This window comes from Pelobates fuscus, chromosome 11 (genome assembly GCF_036172605.1).
Source record: "Pelobates fuscus isolate aPelFus1 chromosome 11, aPelFus1.pri, whole genome shotgun sequence".
NCBI lineage: Eukaryota > Metazoa > Chordata > Amphibia > Anura > Pelobatidae > Pelobates > Pelobates fuscus.
In genome coordinates, this window is record NC_086327.1 from 15,924,510 (window position 1) to 15,943,733 (window position 19,224).

The following is a 19,224-nucleotide window of genomic DNA, read 5'->3' on the forward strand; positions in this document are numbered from 1 at the left end:
TGGGAGTATTATTGCTGTGGAGCTCTGTTATACACTCAGACACATTACTGGGAGTATTATTGCTGTGGAGCTCTGTTATACACTCAGACACATTACTGGGAGTATTATTGCTGTGGACCTCTGTTATACACAGACACATTAATGGGAGTGTTATTGCTGTGGAGCTCTGTTACACACTCAGACACATTACTGGGAGTATTATTGCTGTGAAGCTCTGTTACACACTCAGACACATTACTGGGAGTATTATTGCTGTGGAGCTCTGTTATACACTCAGACCCATTACTGGGAGTATTATTGCTGTGGAGCTCTGTTATACACTCAGACACATTACTGGGAGTATTATTGCTGTGGAGCTCTTTTATACACGCAGACACATTACTGGGAGTATTATTGCTGTGGACCTCTGTTATACACAGACACATTAATGGGAGTGTTATTGCTGTGGAGCTCTTTTACACACTCAGACACATTACTGGGAGTATTATTGCTGTGGAGCTCTGTTACACACTCAGACACATCACTGGGAGTATTATTGCTGTGGAGCTTTGTTATACACAGACACATTACTGGGAGTATTATTGCTGTGGACCTCTGTTATACACAGACACATTAATGGGAGTGTTATTGCTGTGGAGCTCTGTTACACACTCAGACACATTACTGGGAGTATTATTGCTGTGAAGCTCTGTTACACACTCAGACACATTACTGGGAGTATTATTGCTGTGGAGCTCTGTTATACACTCAGACACCACCAACGATACTGAGCTCTATTATGATAGAAATGGGGACAGAGGGATTTGGCCTAAAATAGGGACTGGTCCCCTAAACAAGGACACTTAGGAGGTATGTACTCCCAGAAGTATTGTGCATACATGGGGATTCTTCACTACACACCCCATTGTAGTGGACAGAAACGCAAACTGCACATTTCCAGCTAAGCAGGTCAAACTGTGGGAATTATTCTCTAAACGGTGATCTGTAGCAAATTGAAATCCAAATGGCAAAATCTAGGCTTCAAAATTCTAAAAGTAGCTACAGCTATCTCCAAAACGCTATGTTACAGCTATTAAAAACCATTATTTTTAGACCACCGAGTGGGTTTACGGCTTTGTATATAGAGGAGATGGAAAGGTCTCGGGTTAAGTGTAGTTAGTGTGTGTTTATGCCAAGAGTGCGCAGTGCTAGCGCAGTATGGAATGTTATCACTGCGGTCGCTGCTCTACGGTCGGCATGGATTTTCAATACTCTATTATGACCAGCGAAACGATTCCCGTAGGATTCATAATTGTTCCTGTAATGAGATCCTTGGCTCTCAATGCTATTCCCTCAGCACTTAAACTTTAGGGTTGTGATTCTCGTACAGCCCAGCCTGGCCTGTCTATCCCTCGCTTAGCGCTCACTGATTGCCTTCCTTAGACGCACATTTTACACAAACAGATTTATTTACTAAAGAGGGAATTCAAACAGAATTTCACCTTTAAGACCAAAATAGCCAAACTGGAGATATTCTCCAAGGCAGCTACTCGTTTTACGTCAGCTACTCTGGCCTGAAGTTTGAAATTCATTTTACATTCACTATGAATTCTAACTTTAGCAAATAAACAAGAAATAACAATGATTACGTCCAACTTTATGAATGGTCGATGTTGAAATTGACTAAATTAGGCAAATAACCTTATAATATTTTTTTTTAAATTTTTTTTACATCTTCTATGCCTGTCCCTGTTATTTAAGGCTGTGGCACCCCCTACACTGCCTGTACCCCACACCGAAATTAGAAAATCTCTGCGGCAGCACAGACCACTCATTCCCAATGTCTATGTAGTTCCATCCAAGCAGTCAGATCTTCTTTTGGCATTTCCTTCAATTGCTTTCCTTCAATTATTCAGCTAAAGCGAGGCGCATGCATGGCCGCGACTCTGACACCTCCAAAAATTAATTTTATTCTGACATTCTTATGAAAATCAAATGTCTTTCGATCAAAGCAGAATGGGAATGTGGTCACCCAACACGCACTATTGTTCTTACATTAAAGAGAGCGTGAGCAAGAGAGAGCGCGTAAAAATAGAGTGTGAGCAGAAGAGAGAGCACGAGAGAGGGCAAGCAAGACTGAGCGAGCAAGAGATGCAGCATGAGCAAGGGAGAGTGTGAGTAGGTGATATATAAAGAGAGAGCGCAGAGGAGAGAAGAGACAGTAAACAAGAGCAAACCAGAGAGATAACAGTATGAGAGAGAGAGAGACAGATTATATTTAAATATGCATTCTATTATTTATTCTCTATAAATCATTAGAGAGCTTACTATATATTGCTTACTATACTTCCGTACCATAACCCCTGCCCTCTGTTATTATAATAAAGCTGATTGGATTTCAGACCGCATGAGCAAGAGACAGAACAAACAAGAGAGACAGCATGATCAAAGGAGAGAACGAGAGACTGCATTGTCAAAGGAGAGAACGAGAGACTGCATGGTCAAAGGAGAGAACGAGAGACAGCATGATCAAAGGAGAGAACGAGAGACAGCATGATCAAAGGAGAGAACGAGAGACTGCATGGTCAAAGGAGAGAACGAGAGACTGCATGGTCAAAGGAAAGAACAAGAGACTGCATGATCAAAGGAGAGAACGAGAGAGACAGCATGAGTAAGAGAGAGAACAGGAAAGACAGCATGAGAGAGAAACACGAGAGACATGGGAGAACAAGCATGAACCAGAGAGAGAGAGTACAAGCAACAGTTAGAGCATGAGCCAGAGAGATGTAGCGAATAAGAGAGAGCGTGTTTAAGAGTGAGAGAGCAAGAAAGAGTGAGAGCAAGAGAGAGCACAAGGAAGAGTGAGAGCGAACAAGAGAGATGGTGAAAATGAGAGCAAGCAAGAGAGGGAGTAAGCAAGATATAGAGAATGTAAACAAGAGGGAAAGTGAGCAAGGTGTGGGTACCATAAGGACCTGCTCACGTATCCTGCATGATAAGGCCACCCTGGATAGAACCATCGCTTGTCAGTGTTTGGACGATTACATGTCATTTGGTTTGTAACAATCTGCTCTGGCTACGTGACAAGCCTTGGCTGTCTGCGCATTCAGAGGAAGTTTAGGATTTGGGATTCAAATTTAGAAACATCACTGTCATTTTAGATTGTCATGTTGTGACTAGGAATCTGCCAAAACTTGAAGTGGCAGCCCCCACAGCTCTTTAGAAGAACCCGAAAATGCAGTGTCACAAAAAACGAGGCGGCCGCACAGCCATTACCCAGAATTTCTGCCAATGTTTTTTTAAGAAAAAGGAATTTTCAGTAAGTAAAGGGCACTTTTTCAGCATTATAGTAATTTTGTCTTTTGTGCATTAACGTCCCCTATAAATAAAGGACTGGAAGCTGAGTTCCTCAATCTACATCAAAAAGATTTCGCGCATAGCTGTGCATTTCAGGGGAATTCACAAGAAGACAAACTGCTGACATCTTGGTAAAGTTTGGAATGTTTGTTTTAGATTCGTTATTTTTTTATTTGATTTTTTTTTTTTTTTGTCGGCTTTGTTCGTTTCTGCTGAATTGGGCCCTTTGCACAGGCTTGCGTTTCTCATTCCAAAAAACACCGTCAGCCTGCAATTATCCACCGGCCTACAATAGAACGCCTTTTATGGCCTTGACAATACCGCTGATTGTAAGAGAGAAGGGGGAGGGCTGGGAGCAGAGTGACTGACAGCTTCTCTTCCACAAATCCAGATGGAGCCCCCACAGACACAATGACAGCCATTATGAAGCTGGCCATATCACAAGCTGCCTTACAATTGGCTACGGTACATCCACTTTGCACGTGTCACTGCAGCTCAAGTGAGATGCATCAGAGGGAATGACGGAACCTCTGTTCTGTAGACTCCATCTTTAACCATCTCATTGCTGACATAGAAGCCGAATCAAAGGGGGGCATTGATTGTCAAGGTGTTCTGCAAAGTGTCTGATTTGGGGCCTATGCTCTGTTTGCAATTATTACATTGTTGTGAGAATGGTCTAAAAATGGTTGGCTTTTCTCTTCCTAACTCCCACTGTTATTTGCAAAAACATCCATTTGAGAAAAGAACAACAAACCTGAGTGTTAGAAAAAAAAATGAAACATGAATCAATACATTTTATTTCTGGTTGATATAAAGATTGATAGATCCATCGTGCCTGCGTAAAAAAAAAAGGTGTACATTCAAAAACAATGGTTAGGGAGGTAACAGTTGAAAGAAGAAGAAGAAGAAAAAAAAACCTGATTTAATAAACTGCAAAAAAAAAATGCAAAACAAAAATAAATGAGGAAAAATTGTCTGGGGCACTTTGATAAATTTCTCCAAACCCTCTCACATCAACCATTGCGATCATCTGTTCCCATTAGGTTGGCACTAACACCAGTGCAGATGATGACTTGGTGGCAATAAATGGTTCTGAGCTGTTTGGAAAGTAAGGGGAATTTTAGTTCTCAAACACTGTCTCTTCACAGTTTGCGAAGGAGTGAGAGATCTGTGTCTCTGCTGTCACAGATCTCAGTAATTCTGCTCCGTCACAGTGTACAGGACACTGGCATGGAAAATACCAGAGAATGATTTCAAATAGGTCCATCTCAATTACCCCACAGTCTAGGCAGAGTTATAATCATCTCATACTTAGTCCATTGGGGATCTAGGTAGGATTTTCCCCTTGCCACCATGAAACAAAGTCAAGGTAGGTAACTGCGGTGGGCAGGTGGACCAGGGGGCTAAAAGGTTGAAGAAGCAAGTTCATTGGGGGAAAATGGGAGATTGCATAGGTGTGAAAAAATGTGGTTCTCTCCTTCCCAGTCGATTTATTTCTCTGGGACACATGCACAAATAAATATTCTGTGGAATGGGTGGTCATTTCTTGGCGTATTGTATCAGAGCTTTATTAAACTCGCTTAAAGGCATGGAACTGCATAAAGTAGTGCTTATGCCTCCTCCCCACGCCCCACCAAGCCAAAAAAAAAACCCAAAACATCTAAAACCCTGTCTGCACAATGTTGCATCTTGCAGTTTTTCAGTGGTTGATTGTGATGAGGGTTGTAAGCTTTTGTTGGTAACTAGACGTGTAAGTTGCGTCTGGCAAACAAGTAGTAGTTTTAGAGTCTAGATAACTCCCTAAGGATGGAAATCACATAAATCCAGAACTGTACCCAGATGTCCTTTTTAGTTGGACTGTCTGCTTCCAGTAGGAAACATCACAGTGAAAGGTGGAACTTAACACATTCCAGGAACGTGTCTGTGAATTCTAATAATTTTATGAAATGAGCGTTGTGCGCACACACTGCTCTATTATTTATCTTCAAATGGCAACCTTCACTGTTCAGAGTTGCTCTGAGAGCTGGCTGTCATGTAAAATAAGATATGTACATGACAAAGCTGATGTACAATGAATGTATGTTTGTATGTAAAAACACAAACTTAGACCTCTCCTTTATGAGAAGCGTTGATTTAGTCAAAATGCTAGAGGCTTGTGCTGGGCAATAAGGGTGTGGATCTTCATTAGATGGATAAGTCTGGTATGCAGATATCAAAAGGTAGGTTTTTAGGAGTAATACATGTGTTTGAAAAATACTTTAGTGAAAATATATATATTTTTTATTAATGCCTTAACCATATAAATTAAAATGTGCATTTTATAAAAAAAAAAAAAAAGATCAAGTTAAATTATTGCTAGTTATAAGAAACTGAAATATAATTGAATACATTCTTACCCTGTACGATGAGATAGACCTGTGAAGTGTGAGGTCTATCGTTGGTCTGGTAGGAGCACGTGTAAAGTCCTTCATCTGCCACATCAACCTTGGTGATGATAATACTGAACTCTGATTTGGTGTTGGTCAACAGCTGGACACGTCGATCGATGGACCATTTGTCTTTCCCAGTATACAAGATATTGGAACGGTTCAACCAGGCCACTCGAGTGACATTTTCATCAATGAAACAACTGCAAAGAACATAAAAAAACAACAGGGTCACGTTTTTTGTTTTTGTTTGATGATATTTAGAAGGTCACAAAGACACACAGATGTTGACAGCAGACATGTATAAAATTGGCCTGTTGGGTTTTCACTGATCTAGAAGGCACTTTGTCAGGTGTTGATTGCATTTATCAAGTGGATGCTTAGAACTGTCTTTCAAAAGCCCAGGTGTAAAAGAGCTAACATTTATCACACAAAGTGCATGGTCTGCACTATGAGTCTTCTTGGGCTAAATGTGAAGCAAATATCATGGACATTCTGTTACCATGGATATTGCTCCAATTAACACCATGATGTATTTGAACATAATCCATCATTTCCATAATTAGAAACAGCTCGTGATAGAGGTGTCTATACAGTTAAGCATGTAGACTTCCTTTCCATATTTGGTAAATACATTTTTGGAACCTTTCATAAATGTCACTTATTGACTGGCAGCCTGATGAACATGCCATCCTAAGGACCATATAAATGTAATAATATATTCTGTCTGAGGGCCTGATACATGAGCCACTTGGACATCGCAATATACTTTTTGGTCCCAAGTCATGGTTTTCTGGTGACCCCTTTTAAGTGCTGTGTAGAACATTATGGTTATTCCGGTTACACTATATATTTTCTCATCCAGTGGAGAATGGTATCCTCACCCATAATAATAAACTAAAAGAGCCCTAGTAATAACACCTGGCAGATTGGTTGCACATAAACCCAGCACTGCTGTCTGATCGTACCTTATGAATTTGATTGACTGATGTCAGTAGAGTAACTTGATGTCTAAGTTGGGGACAGAGAGGAGAATAGAATATATACTGCTGTGTGTTACAATCAGTGGTAACTTTTTTGTTTTTTAAAGATATCAGTAAAAGGTGAAATTAAATAGATAACCAATAATTAATCCCATCTATATTTTACCCTACATATTTGAGAACTGATAAGGGTGCTGAATATTTTTGGTCAGAATAGCTGAATTGGAAGAATTATCCAGTTGAGTTCTTCCAATGGCTTTGCAATTCCCTTGTCAATTTACCACAACTCCAGCATTTTCAAGTCAATATGGATTAACTCTGTAATTTAAATACTACAGAGATAGGTTTTACCCTTGCAACCCTAATCAAACTATTACATTATTTAAATTCAAGCGCAATTAAAAACATCTGACAGTTGCACCTGTCACACCTTGTTAGGCATCAAGTCAACTTCCTTATTACATCAGTTTAATGAAATAAAAGCAGACCTCCCAAGTGTCCCGCTTTTGGTGGGACAGTCACAAATGTAATGTTCTGTCCCCCGAAGGAAATCAATTCATTAAGGCAATTACTATAAAAACCCTTCTTGATTAGTGAAATGTCTTCTTGACTCACTGCCAGGCAACACTTTTTATGTACTGGCCAAAATTTGAAGAACTCACGAGTGTCCAGTGCAGCAAGGTGGATATAGACTATGAATGCCATTCTAGCTCACCCTGAATTCCTGACCACCTTCCAAAACTAAAATGCAACATTCATCACATTCGTATATAAGCAACCTTCAAAACGCCAGATGTTGTGGACTGCATCTTCCCTGATGCTTTATCAGCAGTATGGCTGTAAGAATGTTATGGAGGATGTAGTCCACAATGTCCAGGGCCGTCTTTAACGCAGGGCAAATGGGGCAGCTGCCCCGGGCCCTGTCCCTGCTGGGGGGCCCAAGACAGCTGCTCCGTTTGCCCTCTGCCTGCAAACTATGGGGGCCCATCGGGTGGCCCATGCACTTAGGGCCACCCAGTGGGCCTGTGTCAGCAGGGGCCCGGTCGGGCGCTGTGGCGCTTTAACAGCGCGACCGGGCCCTTGCTTTTTGGCAGCCGACTGGGAGGAAGTGACAGCCGCGCGTCACTTCCTCCCACAGAAACAGGAGCCGCGCGGGAGGAAGAAGCTGTTCCGGAGGGGGCCAGGCCGGGAAAGCTTAACTCCCAGCCACCCCAGCCAGCCCACTGGACCCAAGGGAAGTCACCCTCCAGAAATGGTAAGAAACTGGAGGGTGGTTATCAAATTTTGCATGAGTGTGTGTGTGTGTCAGTGTCAGTATATATGTATGTGTGTATGTGTTAGTGTGCCAGTATGTCTGTCAGTGTATCTGTATGTCTGTGTGTGTGTCTGTCAGTGTCTGTGTGGTTCAGTATGTGTGCATGTCTGTCAGTGTATGTGTGTATGTCTGTTAGTGTGTCAGTATGTCTGTGTGTGTGTGTGTGTGAGAGAGAATCTGTCAGTGTGTCAGTATGTCTTTGTGTGTGAGTCTGTCAGTGTGTCAGTATGTCTGTCTGTCTGTGTGTGTGTGTGTGAGTCTGTCAGTGTGTCAGTATGTCTGTATGTGTGTTTCAGTATGTCTGTGTGTATGTGTGCCAGAATGTCTGTATGTCTATGTGTGAGTCTGTCAGTGTCCGTGTGGTTCTGTATGTCTGTGTTTGTCAATATGTCTGTCAGTTTATGTGTGTTTCAGTATGTCCATCTGTCTGTGTGTATATGTGCCGGTATGTCTGTCAGTGTATCTGTATGTCTGTGTGTGTGAGTCCGTCAGTGTCTGTGTGGTTCAGTATGTCTTTGTGTATGTGTGTTCCAGTATGGCTGTCTGTGTCAGTACGTCTGTCAGAATGTGTCTCTGTATCTGTATGTTGTCCATTTGTGTTTGTGTGTGTATCTGTATGTGTCAGTGTTTGTATCTGTATATCTGCATGTGTGTCAGGTTGTGTATCTGTGTGTCTGTATGTGTGTCAGTGTGTGTGTCAGTGTGTGTGTCGGTGTGTCTATATGAATTCAGTGTGTGTACCTTTGTATCTGCATGCATGCCAGTGTTTGTATCTGTGTGTGTCTATGTGTGTGTCAGTGTATCTATATGTAGTCTGTGTGTATCTGTATGTTCTTGTGTGTATCTATATGCGGTCAGTGTGTATCTGCGTGTGTGTGTCAGGTAGTGTATTTGTGCGTATCTATATGTAGTCAGGGGGGCCCAAGTAAATGCTTGCCCAGGGTCCAATCCAAATTAAAGACGGCCCTGACAATGTCTGAAGTGCAAAACGCTGCTGCAGGTTATTGCTAGATGAATATTTGTTTTTGTGTAGGTACTCTATTGCCAGGGTTGAGCATCTTATTTCTACTACGTTGTATTTCTATATCTCAGGAGAGTTTCATGAATCTACTCTGAAAAGTTGATGGATAAGAATATTTCTTGACACTAGGATTTATTCAATTCAACACTGAACTGCAATGAAACCCAAACTGCAAAACTTAGCCTAAAATATCCAAGATGTGATTATAGCAGATTCTGAGAAATTTTTCAAATTTCCATTTTTTTTTGCCTCAAATCTGCAATTCAATTTTCAATTCACCAGCAAATCGAGGTTTATTAAAGGAACACTATAGCGTCAGGAACACAAACATGTATTCCTGACCCTATAGTGTTAAAAACACCATCTAGCCCCCCTGCCTCTACCTTGCACCGGTAATTATAGTAAAATCTTACCTTTATTGCAGTCTGCTGCTGCTAGCTCTGCCCCTGATCTACCTGCTTGACTGACATCAGAAGTTGTGTTATGAGCCAATCACAATGCTTTCACATAGGATTGGCTGATACTGTCAAGGAGGCAGATCAAGGTCAGAGCCAGCACAAGCCAAACACAGCCCTGGCCAATCAGCATCTCCTCAAAGAGATACATTTAATCAATGCATCTCTATGAGGAAAGTTCAGTGTCTGCATGCAGAGAGTGGAGACACTAAATGTCAGTCACACTGTGCAGCACAGCCCCAGGAAGCACCTCTAGCAGCCATCTGAGGAGTGGTCAGTGGAAATTTAATGTAAACATTGCATTTTCTCTGAAAAGACAGTGTTTACTGCAAAAAGCCTGAAGGGAATGATAAGATTCACAAGAACAAATACAATAAGTTGTAGTTGTTCTGGTGACTATAGTGTCCCTTTAATTGAAAAGCGATTTGTATAGAATTGTTAAGGGAATTGCAAATTCCAGGCCGGTTTCACCTGAACCTTGCAGTCCTCTTGTCAATTCCAAGATTTTAGAAAAAAAACAAAAACAGACTAATCTAGTGTAGTATATCCGGATAAATGGATAAAAGATACAATTAAAATGCACTCACGTGGTATGGAGCCTGTGTGTTGGCTCCTATAATATAGCATGAAGTGGTATAATCCCCACTGTGGGATGCGGGTGAGAGACAGTTCTCTCCATATATGGGGTATGCAATAAAACTGTGAAGATAGAAGGAAAATCACTGACAAGTGTGGAGCAAAATAGGCTTTTGCTCAGTCGAAACAGACTAGGTAGTGAGTTCACCACCAAGGAAAGAGACTTCCAGTATATCCTATATAAATACATTAAGCTTTATTCTGACACATAAAGCTAAAAGAACATTAAAATATAGAGTAAAAAGTAACACATGTGCGTTTCACCAATGTGGCTTTTTCCAAGTGTTCACTTTGAAAAGCCTCTTTTTAGTCTAAATTTTATTGTTTTGTTTTGTTTTGTTTTTGTTTTATGTGTTAGAATAAAGATTATTAAATTACAATGTGCACTATATTTCTTATCTTTATTTTATTGCATACCCTATATATGTAGAGAACTGTCTCTTACCAGCAGTGGAAACTACACTAACATAGAGCAACACACAGGCTCCATACCACGTGAGTGCATTTTTATTTTATCTTTTATCCATTTGTATCCAGATATACTACAATAGACTAGTCTAGCTGCATGTTTTATATTTTTTATACAAAGCTTCCGGACTGCTGACTGAGACCAATGGAACCCACAAGAATCCAGAAGCAGGGATTGTCCTGCACACACTCATAGAAGTGGAGCTTTTAAGAGCTCTCAAAATCCATAAGTGTATTCCTTACTTATCCTTCCATTTTACCAGAAACACTGCACTGTATATTTCTCCATCTACATTTATCCAGAAAGAAGAGATACTCCAGACCAGGTGTTCGAGCTGCCTATCGTTATCTAATATTACTGGAGCACTAAAACACCATATAGACTATTATATGTACTATATACATTACAATCCCTTAATTATTAATAGCTTGAGGTCCATGATTGGACAGCGATGCACCCTGGTCTCCAATTATAGGCTTCCGCTGTTAGCTCTATTTGCTATTCCCATTGAGATGAATGTCAGTTCCATAAGCTCCCTGCCTAAGACAGAGCACTTTCTAGTCTTCTTTATGATTCTTTTCCTTTGGGAGGAATCTCTGTATAATAACTCTCCTCTCATAAGACATCACAGTCTCAACATGTCAATATTTGTATGGAAAGCCTCCCGCAGAGAGATTATAATGCAGTTATGATTACAGAGAGACCAACATATATAAATCAGCAGCACACAAGACGATTTAACGTTTGCACGGCTCGGACAGAGTAATGCCAACATCCATAAAAATAAAATAAAAAATATTATATATATATATATATAAAAATAAAAATATATCTATTAAAAATAAAATAAAACATTATATATATATATACACACACACACACACACACACGCACACATATACAAGGAGAAATGGGAGCACTCATAGGGTGTTTCTTTATTGTGGTATCATATTAATTCCAAAGATTGAATACAAATACAAAAATAAAAGTCCTGCGCTCACTCCCATCATTCCTGGGCGGCAGCAATGGCCACAGTACACATCAGCACCAATATATACAGTAAAAACCAAAGAAAAAGTTACCTGTGCTCTCTCCTGAATCCCTACGCATATTTAAACAAATGGAGGTCATTTAGTTACAAGTTACTCGTTGGCAGGCAGACATTCCTTCCAGTGGCCTACAATACTAGTGGGTGAGTGCCAAGAGAATCCTGTTTATATATATATATATGTCGCCAACTTGGAAACAAGAAAAAACAACTAATATTTTATGTAAACTTGGTACATATGACTTGTACAGCTTGTGTTTCTAAAACCAAAACCAAAACAAATATAAAATAAATATATATTTTAAATAACCAACATGTTCCTTCATGCCATATAACTCACCATATTGACAGTATTGTTTTATTTTTTGCTTACATTGAAGCTTCTCTTTATTATCTAAGTATTAAGTCTGCCTGGTCTGCTGTGATTTGTCATAAGTGCGATGATTATGGCTTACAGCTCATGAAAACCCCAAATCCACAATCTCAGTAAATTAGAATAATGTGAAAAGGTGCAATATTCTAGGCTCACAGTGTCCCACTCTAATCAGCTAAGTAAGACATAACACCGGCAATGGATTTCTGAGCCTTTAAATGGTCTGGTTCAGTAGGAATCAGTCTGGTTCAGTAGGAATCACAATCATGGGGAAGACTCATTGGCGGATCCAGGGGGGGGGCAACGGGGCAATTGCCCCCCCCGAGATTCTCCCCTGCCGGCTAGTGCAGGGCTGACATTGCCCAAGTGCCAGCCCTGCATTGTGCCTGCAGACCGGGAGGGAGATCAGTGATCAGTGATCTCCCTCCCCGGTCCGCAGGCACATTACTGACAGCCGACCGGCAGGGGAGGGAGAGAGGACCCGGGAGCTGTTACCAGCAGCTCCTCCGGGTCCTCCTCTCGCGAGATTTGGAGCGTTGCCGCGGTTACCACGGCAACGCTCCAAATCTCGCGAGAGTGAACTCTAGCCCTGGAGCGCGGGCTAGAGTTCACTGGAACCACTGGACCACCAGGGATTCCCCACTGGGACCACCAGGGATCCAGAAATGTCCCCCCTCCTCCTCAATAAAGGTAAGAAGGGAGGGGGGACATAATATATTTTATTAAATACATTTTTTTTTATTTTTTTATTAAAAAGCCTCCCTTCCCTCCTCCCCTCCCCCATACACACTGCCCCCATACACACTGCCCAACATACACTGCCCCCATACACACACTGACCCACATACACTGCCCCCATACACACTGCCCAACATACACTGCCCCCATACACACACTGACCCCATACACACACTGACCCCATACACACACTACACACACTGACCCCATACACACACTGACCCCATACACACACTGACCCCATACACACACTGACCCCATACACACACTGACCCCATACACACACTGACCCCATACACACACTGACCCCATACACACACTACACACACTGTCCCCATACACACAATACACACACTGTCTCCATACACACACTACACACACTGTCCCCATACACACACTACACACACTGTCCCCATACACACACTGTCCCCATATACACACTGTCCCCATATACACACTGTCCCCATATACACACTGTCCCCATACACACACTGTCCCCATATAAACACTGACCCCATACACACACTACACACACTGACCCCATACACACACTGACCCCATACACACACTACACACACTGACCCCATACACACACTGACCCCATACACACACTACACACACTGACCCCATACACACACTGACCCCATACACACACCACACACACTGACCCCATACACACACTGACCCCATACACACACCACACACACTGACCCCATACACACACTGACCCCATACACACACTGACCCCATACACACACTACACACACTGACCCCATACATACACACACTGACCCCATACACACAAACACTGCCCCCATACACACAAACACTGCCCCCATACACACAAACACTGCCCCATACACACAAACACTGCCCCCATACACACACTGTCCCTATATACACACTGTCCCCATATACACACTGTCCCCATACACACTACACACACTGACCCCATACACACACTACACACATTGACCCCATACACACACTGACCCCATACACACACTGACCCCATACACACACTGACCCCACACACACTGCCCCCACACACACTGCCCCCATACATACACACACTGCCCCCATACACACAAACACTGCCCCCATACACACAAACACTGCCCCCATACACACAAACACTGCCCCCATACACACAAACACTGCCCCCATACACACAAACACTGCCCCCATACACACACTGCCCCCATATACACACTGTCCCCATATACACACTGTCCCCATACACACACTGTCCCCATATACACACTGTCCCCATACACACACTGTCCCCATATACACACTGTCCCCATACACACACTGCCCCACACACACACTGCCCCACAAACACTGCCCCATACACACACTTCCCCCTTACACACACTGACCCCATACACACACTGACCCACAAACACTGCCCCACATACAAACACTACACACACTGACCCCATACACACACTGCCCCCACAAACACTGCCTCCATACACACACTGCCCCACAAACACTGTCCCCATACAACACTGTCCCACAAACACTGTCCCCATACACACTGCCCCACAAACACTGCCCCATACACATACTGCCCCGCACACACTGCACACCTATACACACACAGTGCCCTACACACCCTGCTGCCCCCCCATACACACATTGCCCCAAACACACACACACGACCCCCCCATACACACAGTGCCCCCCATACACACACTGCCCCACACAGACATACAGTGCCCCCCATACACACACTGCCCCACACAGACATACAGTGCCCCCATACACACACTGCCCCCTAACACACACACTGCCACCCTTACGCACTCACACTCACTTCACCACTCACACACACACTGCACCTTTCACACACACTTCACCCCTAACACACACCACTTCTCCTATGCCCTATATCCCAGCAGACCCCAGGTAAGTTGTCAAACTGTTCTTAAACGGTATGACTACTTACTCCGGGGTGGGATCCTGGCACTACTGGCACCATAACTACTACACTGAGCTGTAGTGGTTATTGTGCTAGGATTATTTTTTTTAAATAATCTACAAGTGCCCCTCCCGAGATCAGGCTCTGGATCCGCCACTGGGAAGACTGCTGACCTAACAGTTGTGCAGAAAACCATCACTGACACCCTCCATAAGGAGGGAAAGCCTCAAAAGGTAATTGCGAAGGAAGTTGGATGTTCCCAAAGTGCTGTATCAAAGCACGATAATAGAAAGTTATGTGGAAGGGAAACGTGTGGAAGAAAAAGGTGCACAAGCAGCAGGGATTGATTCTGATTGTTTCAGAATTCCAGGAACTAAACTATAAATTGCACACTTATTGGTATCGGATCCCTGTAGTATTATATAGGATTTATGAGGGGGTCTCAGATGCTTGGAGATTTGGTGGTCATGTCCAGCCATTGCATCCTATCAAAAAGATGTCAATGTATCCATAAAGAAGCAGGTAGGTATGCTAGGTCACCACACCACAGTGCGATAAGAAATCTCTCAAAACACCAGTGAGATCTCCAATCTACGCTCTGTGGAAGAAACAGTCTTCACCCGCTCTCCAACAGTGGGTGGATAAGGTGGAGGAAATGTACATGATGGAATCTATGGCAGCTGTAATAAAAGGCACATCCGACAAATGTACACAAATGTGGACCCCATCATCGGGCCATATTTCTCGTGGTTTTCCAACAAACCTTGACCCAGGTGATTAATAATAGTTGAGCATAACTGGGAGAAAAGGGGGAGGTTGGCAGCGAGAACCCCCACACACATTTATCAAGCTTGGGGATTCATTTAAAACCTTTTATTTCCCCATTTCTTCACCCCGCCTTACATAATAAGTCCGACATTTGTGGTCATTAACTCTAAATGTAGCACAAAGTTACAGAGTTTAAGGTTGAACGTAATAAGACAACAGTTCTTTATGTCTACCTGATTGTATGACTATGTTAAACAAACTTGACAATCACAACCAGATGTTTGTTCACACTTTATTACTATACTTGTATTCATTGCAATAATCCAAGACCAAATGAAAACACAAATAAGATTGTCAAAAAAGTTAAATAAATACAAAGACAGATTTTTATTCTTTTAAGAATTGTATAATTATTTTGTCAAGCCACTGCAACGTTTGTCACAGATTCCTCAGGTGAAGTTGGACATTTTTATTATCGATTACAGTAGCATTTCTCTACAGATCTAAGGCATTAAGACAACATCTAACAAGGAACTGAATGGGTATCATAATGTCAAGGTCACGCAATGACTTCAATGTCACAGCAAGTGACAGCTGGTTGTAAAACAACAGGAAACTGGAAATTCGTGCACAGAGGGAAGTGATGTGGTCATTGATATGTATTGTCTTTCTAACCCGCGGAGGTGGTATTGGGGTGACTTAATAAACAGAGTACCCCCTATGTGCATTTTATGACCAGGGCTGGGGCTTTGACATATTTAGATTGTATCAAGTCTATCTATTTATCTATCCAATTAGAAGCCTGGGGGTAATGAACATAATGATTTTGTTGATGTTTTAAATGAGAAAGAAGAATGTAAGGGCTGTCTTCATCTTAGCAAACTCTGCTATTGTGAAGTTGACTTCAAATTAAGTAAATTATAAGCATTTTTTTTTTACTTACCATTTTTTTGTCCATGTATTTTATATTGTCATCTTTTTTGTGTTCCCTCCGAGGTGTGGTATCCAGCACCGAAATGGTTAAACGACGCTTAGTTAAGAAAAATCCGATATCACCGCGTCACTCATTACTCAACTAGAAACTGCTGAACAGTCAGTAGCGAAGGGGTTAACTATATACATTGAAATATACGCACAGACATCAATGATGCTTCTATAGAGCGTAACAGCTGTCTATACGTTCCATTAACTTTTTTAATGATATTTCTAATAAGAGATTTCATTGAGTCAGCTGTAAAACACATGTTGGGGGCATTTAAGGTATAATTCTAACGGTAAAAAAAATTAAAAATAGAATATACGTTTCTAATAACAAGCGTTCTTTTAATAACAGACTGACTAGGTGAAACACCTCAAGCAGTGTAACTAAAATGGTTTATTTACAAAACAGGAATCTCCTGTCAATGATTGAATAGTCTGAGTATTAACCCCTTAAGGACACAACTTCTGGACTAAAAGGGAATCAAGACGGAATATCTCCGTCATGTGTCCTTAAGGGGTTAAAGTATTTTAGTGAATAACCCCAGTGCCATGAGATGTACTTGCACAGCGTATGTGTTCCCTTTACGTTGCCCCTCTCTTTCATTTCGCAGTGCGCGCACTCCAGAGGCCCGTCATGGCGGGGACCAAGGGTAATGCTCTTTAAGAAAATCATTAGTCTGCCATATAAATAAGGAATGGAGCAGTGTCATGAATTAATCACAGCCTGGTACTCTCTACACTTCTTTCTTTTTATTACAACCATGTCATTTTCTCTTTTCATTCCCTTTAGGGCTTTCATGCCATTTAATTTTCCTTCTTAACCCCTTCATTACTGGTAAGCAGCCAGAAACGAAATTCTGGGATTAGCTCAGCACCTTGTCATAAAGGGGTTAAGAACAAAGTATTTGCACACAGTTACTGGATAGCGCTGTGGAATATCGTGGTGATATATTGATAATTCTTAACCGCTAAACTAATAACCAAAATTGTAGGTGTTGGTGAAAAATAAAACAGACAACAGTTAAAAAAAAAAAAAAAAAAAAAAAAAGGAGGAAGTGTTTCCCATGACAGCTGTTTTAAAAAAATGTCCACCAAATCTGTGACCGAAATCTTAAGGAGATCAGTTCGGAGTGCAGGACACGTTTGATAAAAAGCCACGAATTCAGTGAGAACGCCGATCCGTAACTCAAACGTGGGGGAATTTGAGCAATTCAAAGGAGAGAACACATTCAGAGAGGCGAATTTGAATCGAAAGCCTGAAGAACTTTGTACTCCGGCGCTGTGAGTGGGTTTAAAACCATTTATGTTCCCACCAACGTTTATGTACGTGTTTTTAAATTGTTTTTTAATAAATTGTATTACTATTATTATTGTTTATTTATGTTCTTATGTTTCCACATGCTAATTCAAAGAGTGTCGATGGCCGCAAGACTTTAAAATTACCATAAGATAAGTGTGATTTTACCACTATTAAGTTGCACCTGCATGAACTAATCTGTGCACAAGAAAGCACACATACCGGAGGTGTCTTACAAGTTTTATAACTAGCTACATTTTATCATGGACTGCTTTTGCAGTTCAGTGATTTTTTTTTCTTTTTTACTTGTTTTTTTATTTGTTCTAAAATATTCTCAGTTTTATTTTTCACCAACACCTACAATGTCTTTTTGTTTGAGTGGACTGTTTAGCTTTCTGTGAGTGTTATGTGGGGATACGCATGGCGTTTTTTGCTTCTTCTGTTGTGGTTATAGGTTTATCTGTTGACTTCTGAATTCTTAAACATTATCAATATATTCATTAAACTGCAAAATGTGTTAAATTGAAAATCAAATTAAAAATAGGGTGGTGGGGAGGGTAAACAGTCACTCTGGAAAAACAACACAATAAAAGATTTGTTTTCTAATGCACCCATTTACCCTAAATCCCTTTTTAGTTTCTTTGTATGTGTTTTTTTTTTTCTTTTTTTTTATAATATCTTGTGCAGGGTGAGAATATTTGGCTAGTCTGAACCATTTTTCCTAAAAATAGAAAGTGTTTATTTACACCTGATTTCTGACTATATGTCGATTTGGATCGGCAGAATTTCGGTATCGAAAAACTGATTCGGGAAACAAATCAGACAAAACAAAAGAGTGCGAAAATCGGCCAATAAGTGTACGGCAAAATAGGTACATCATTTTATTATATACATAGATTTTGCAGTACACTGACAGGAGCATTTTCTTGCTATGTGCTTTTTAGATCTAGTGAGAAAAAGTAACAACTAGAGGAGAAAATAGGAGGGGTAGTAAAAAATAAATACAAAAAAATAACCAAGGATTAGGCTACATTCCTATAAATGCTATATGATATATAAATATAGATATTTTTTGTGCTCCTCCTACTTGTCACTTCTCAGTTGATATGCAAATAAAATAAAAATTCATTGACGTTCCCCGAGCCATCAATCATATTTTTCCTATTAATTTTCGATTTGATGGAATTCTGAATCACTAAATCGCCTGCTCAGCAATTGAATGAGTCATTTGATTTGTGATTTGGGGAATTCGACCGATCACCCAATCAGCTCAGTTCAGACGAATTGCAGTTTGGAATAAAATGAATCTGCAAGTCTAGTATTACCACATGTCTCTATTTAGTGAATTAATCCTACATGATTCTCTCCGGACCAGTAATTGTACAATATTAACAATCAAATTGCAAAGCTTAGGCCAAAACAGTGACAACAGAAGTCCAACAAAAGACTTG

The 19,224-nt window shown here is 41.2% G+C and overlaps 1 protein-coding gene across 2 annotated transcripts in view; it reads right to left on the bottom strand.

Annotated features, from left to right (window-relative positions):
* Positions 1–19,224, bottom strand: part of IGLON5 (IgLON family member 5) — a 299,890-nt gene that overhangs the window by 39,020 nt on the left and 241,646 nt on the right. For both annotated transcript variants that reach the window (XM_063436765.1, XM_063436764.1), the window contains exon 3: positions 5,733–5,965. In XM_063436765.1, coding sequence (XP_063292835.1) covers positions 5,733–5,965 — 233 coding nt within the window. The remainder of the gene's footprint in view (positions 1–5,732; positions 5,966–19,224) is intronic.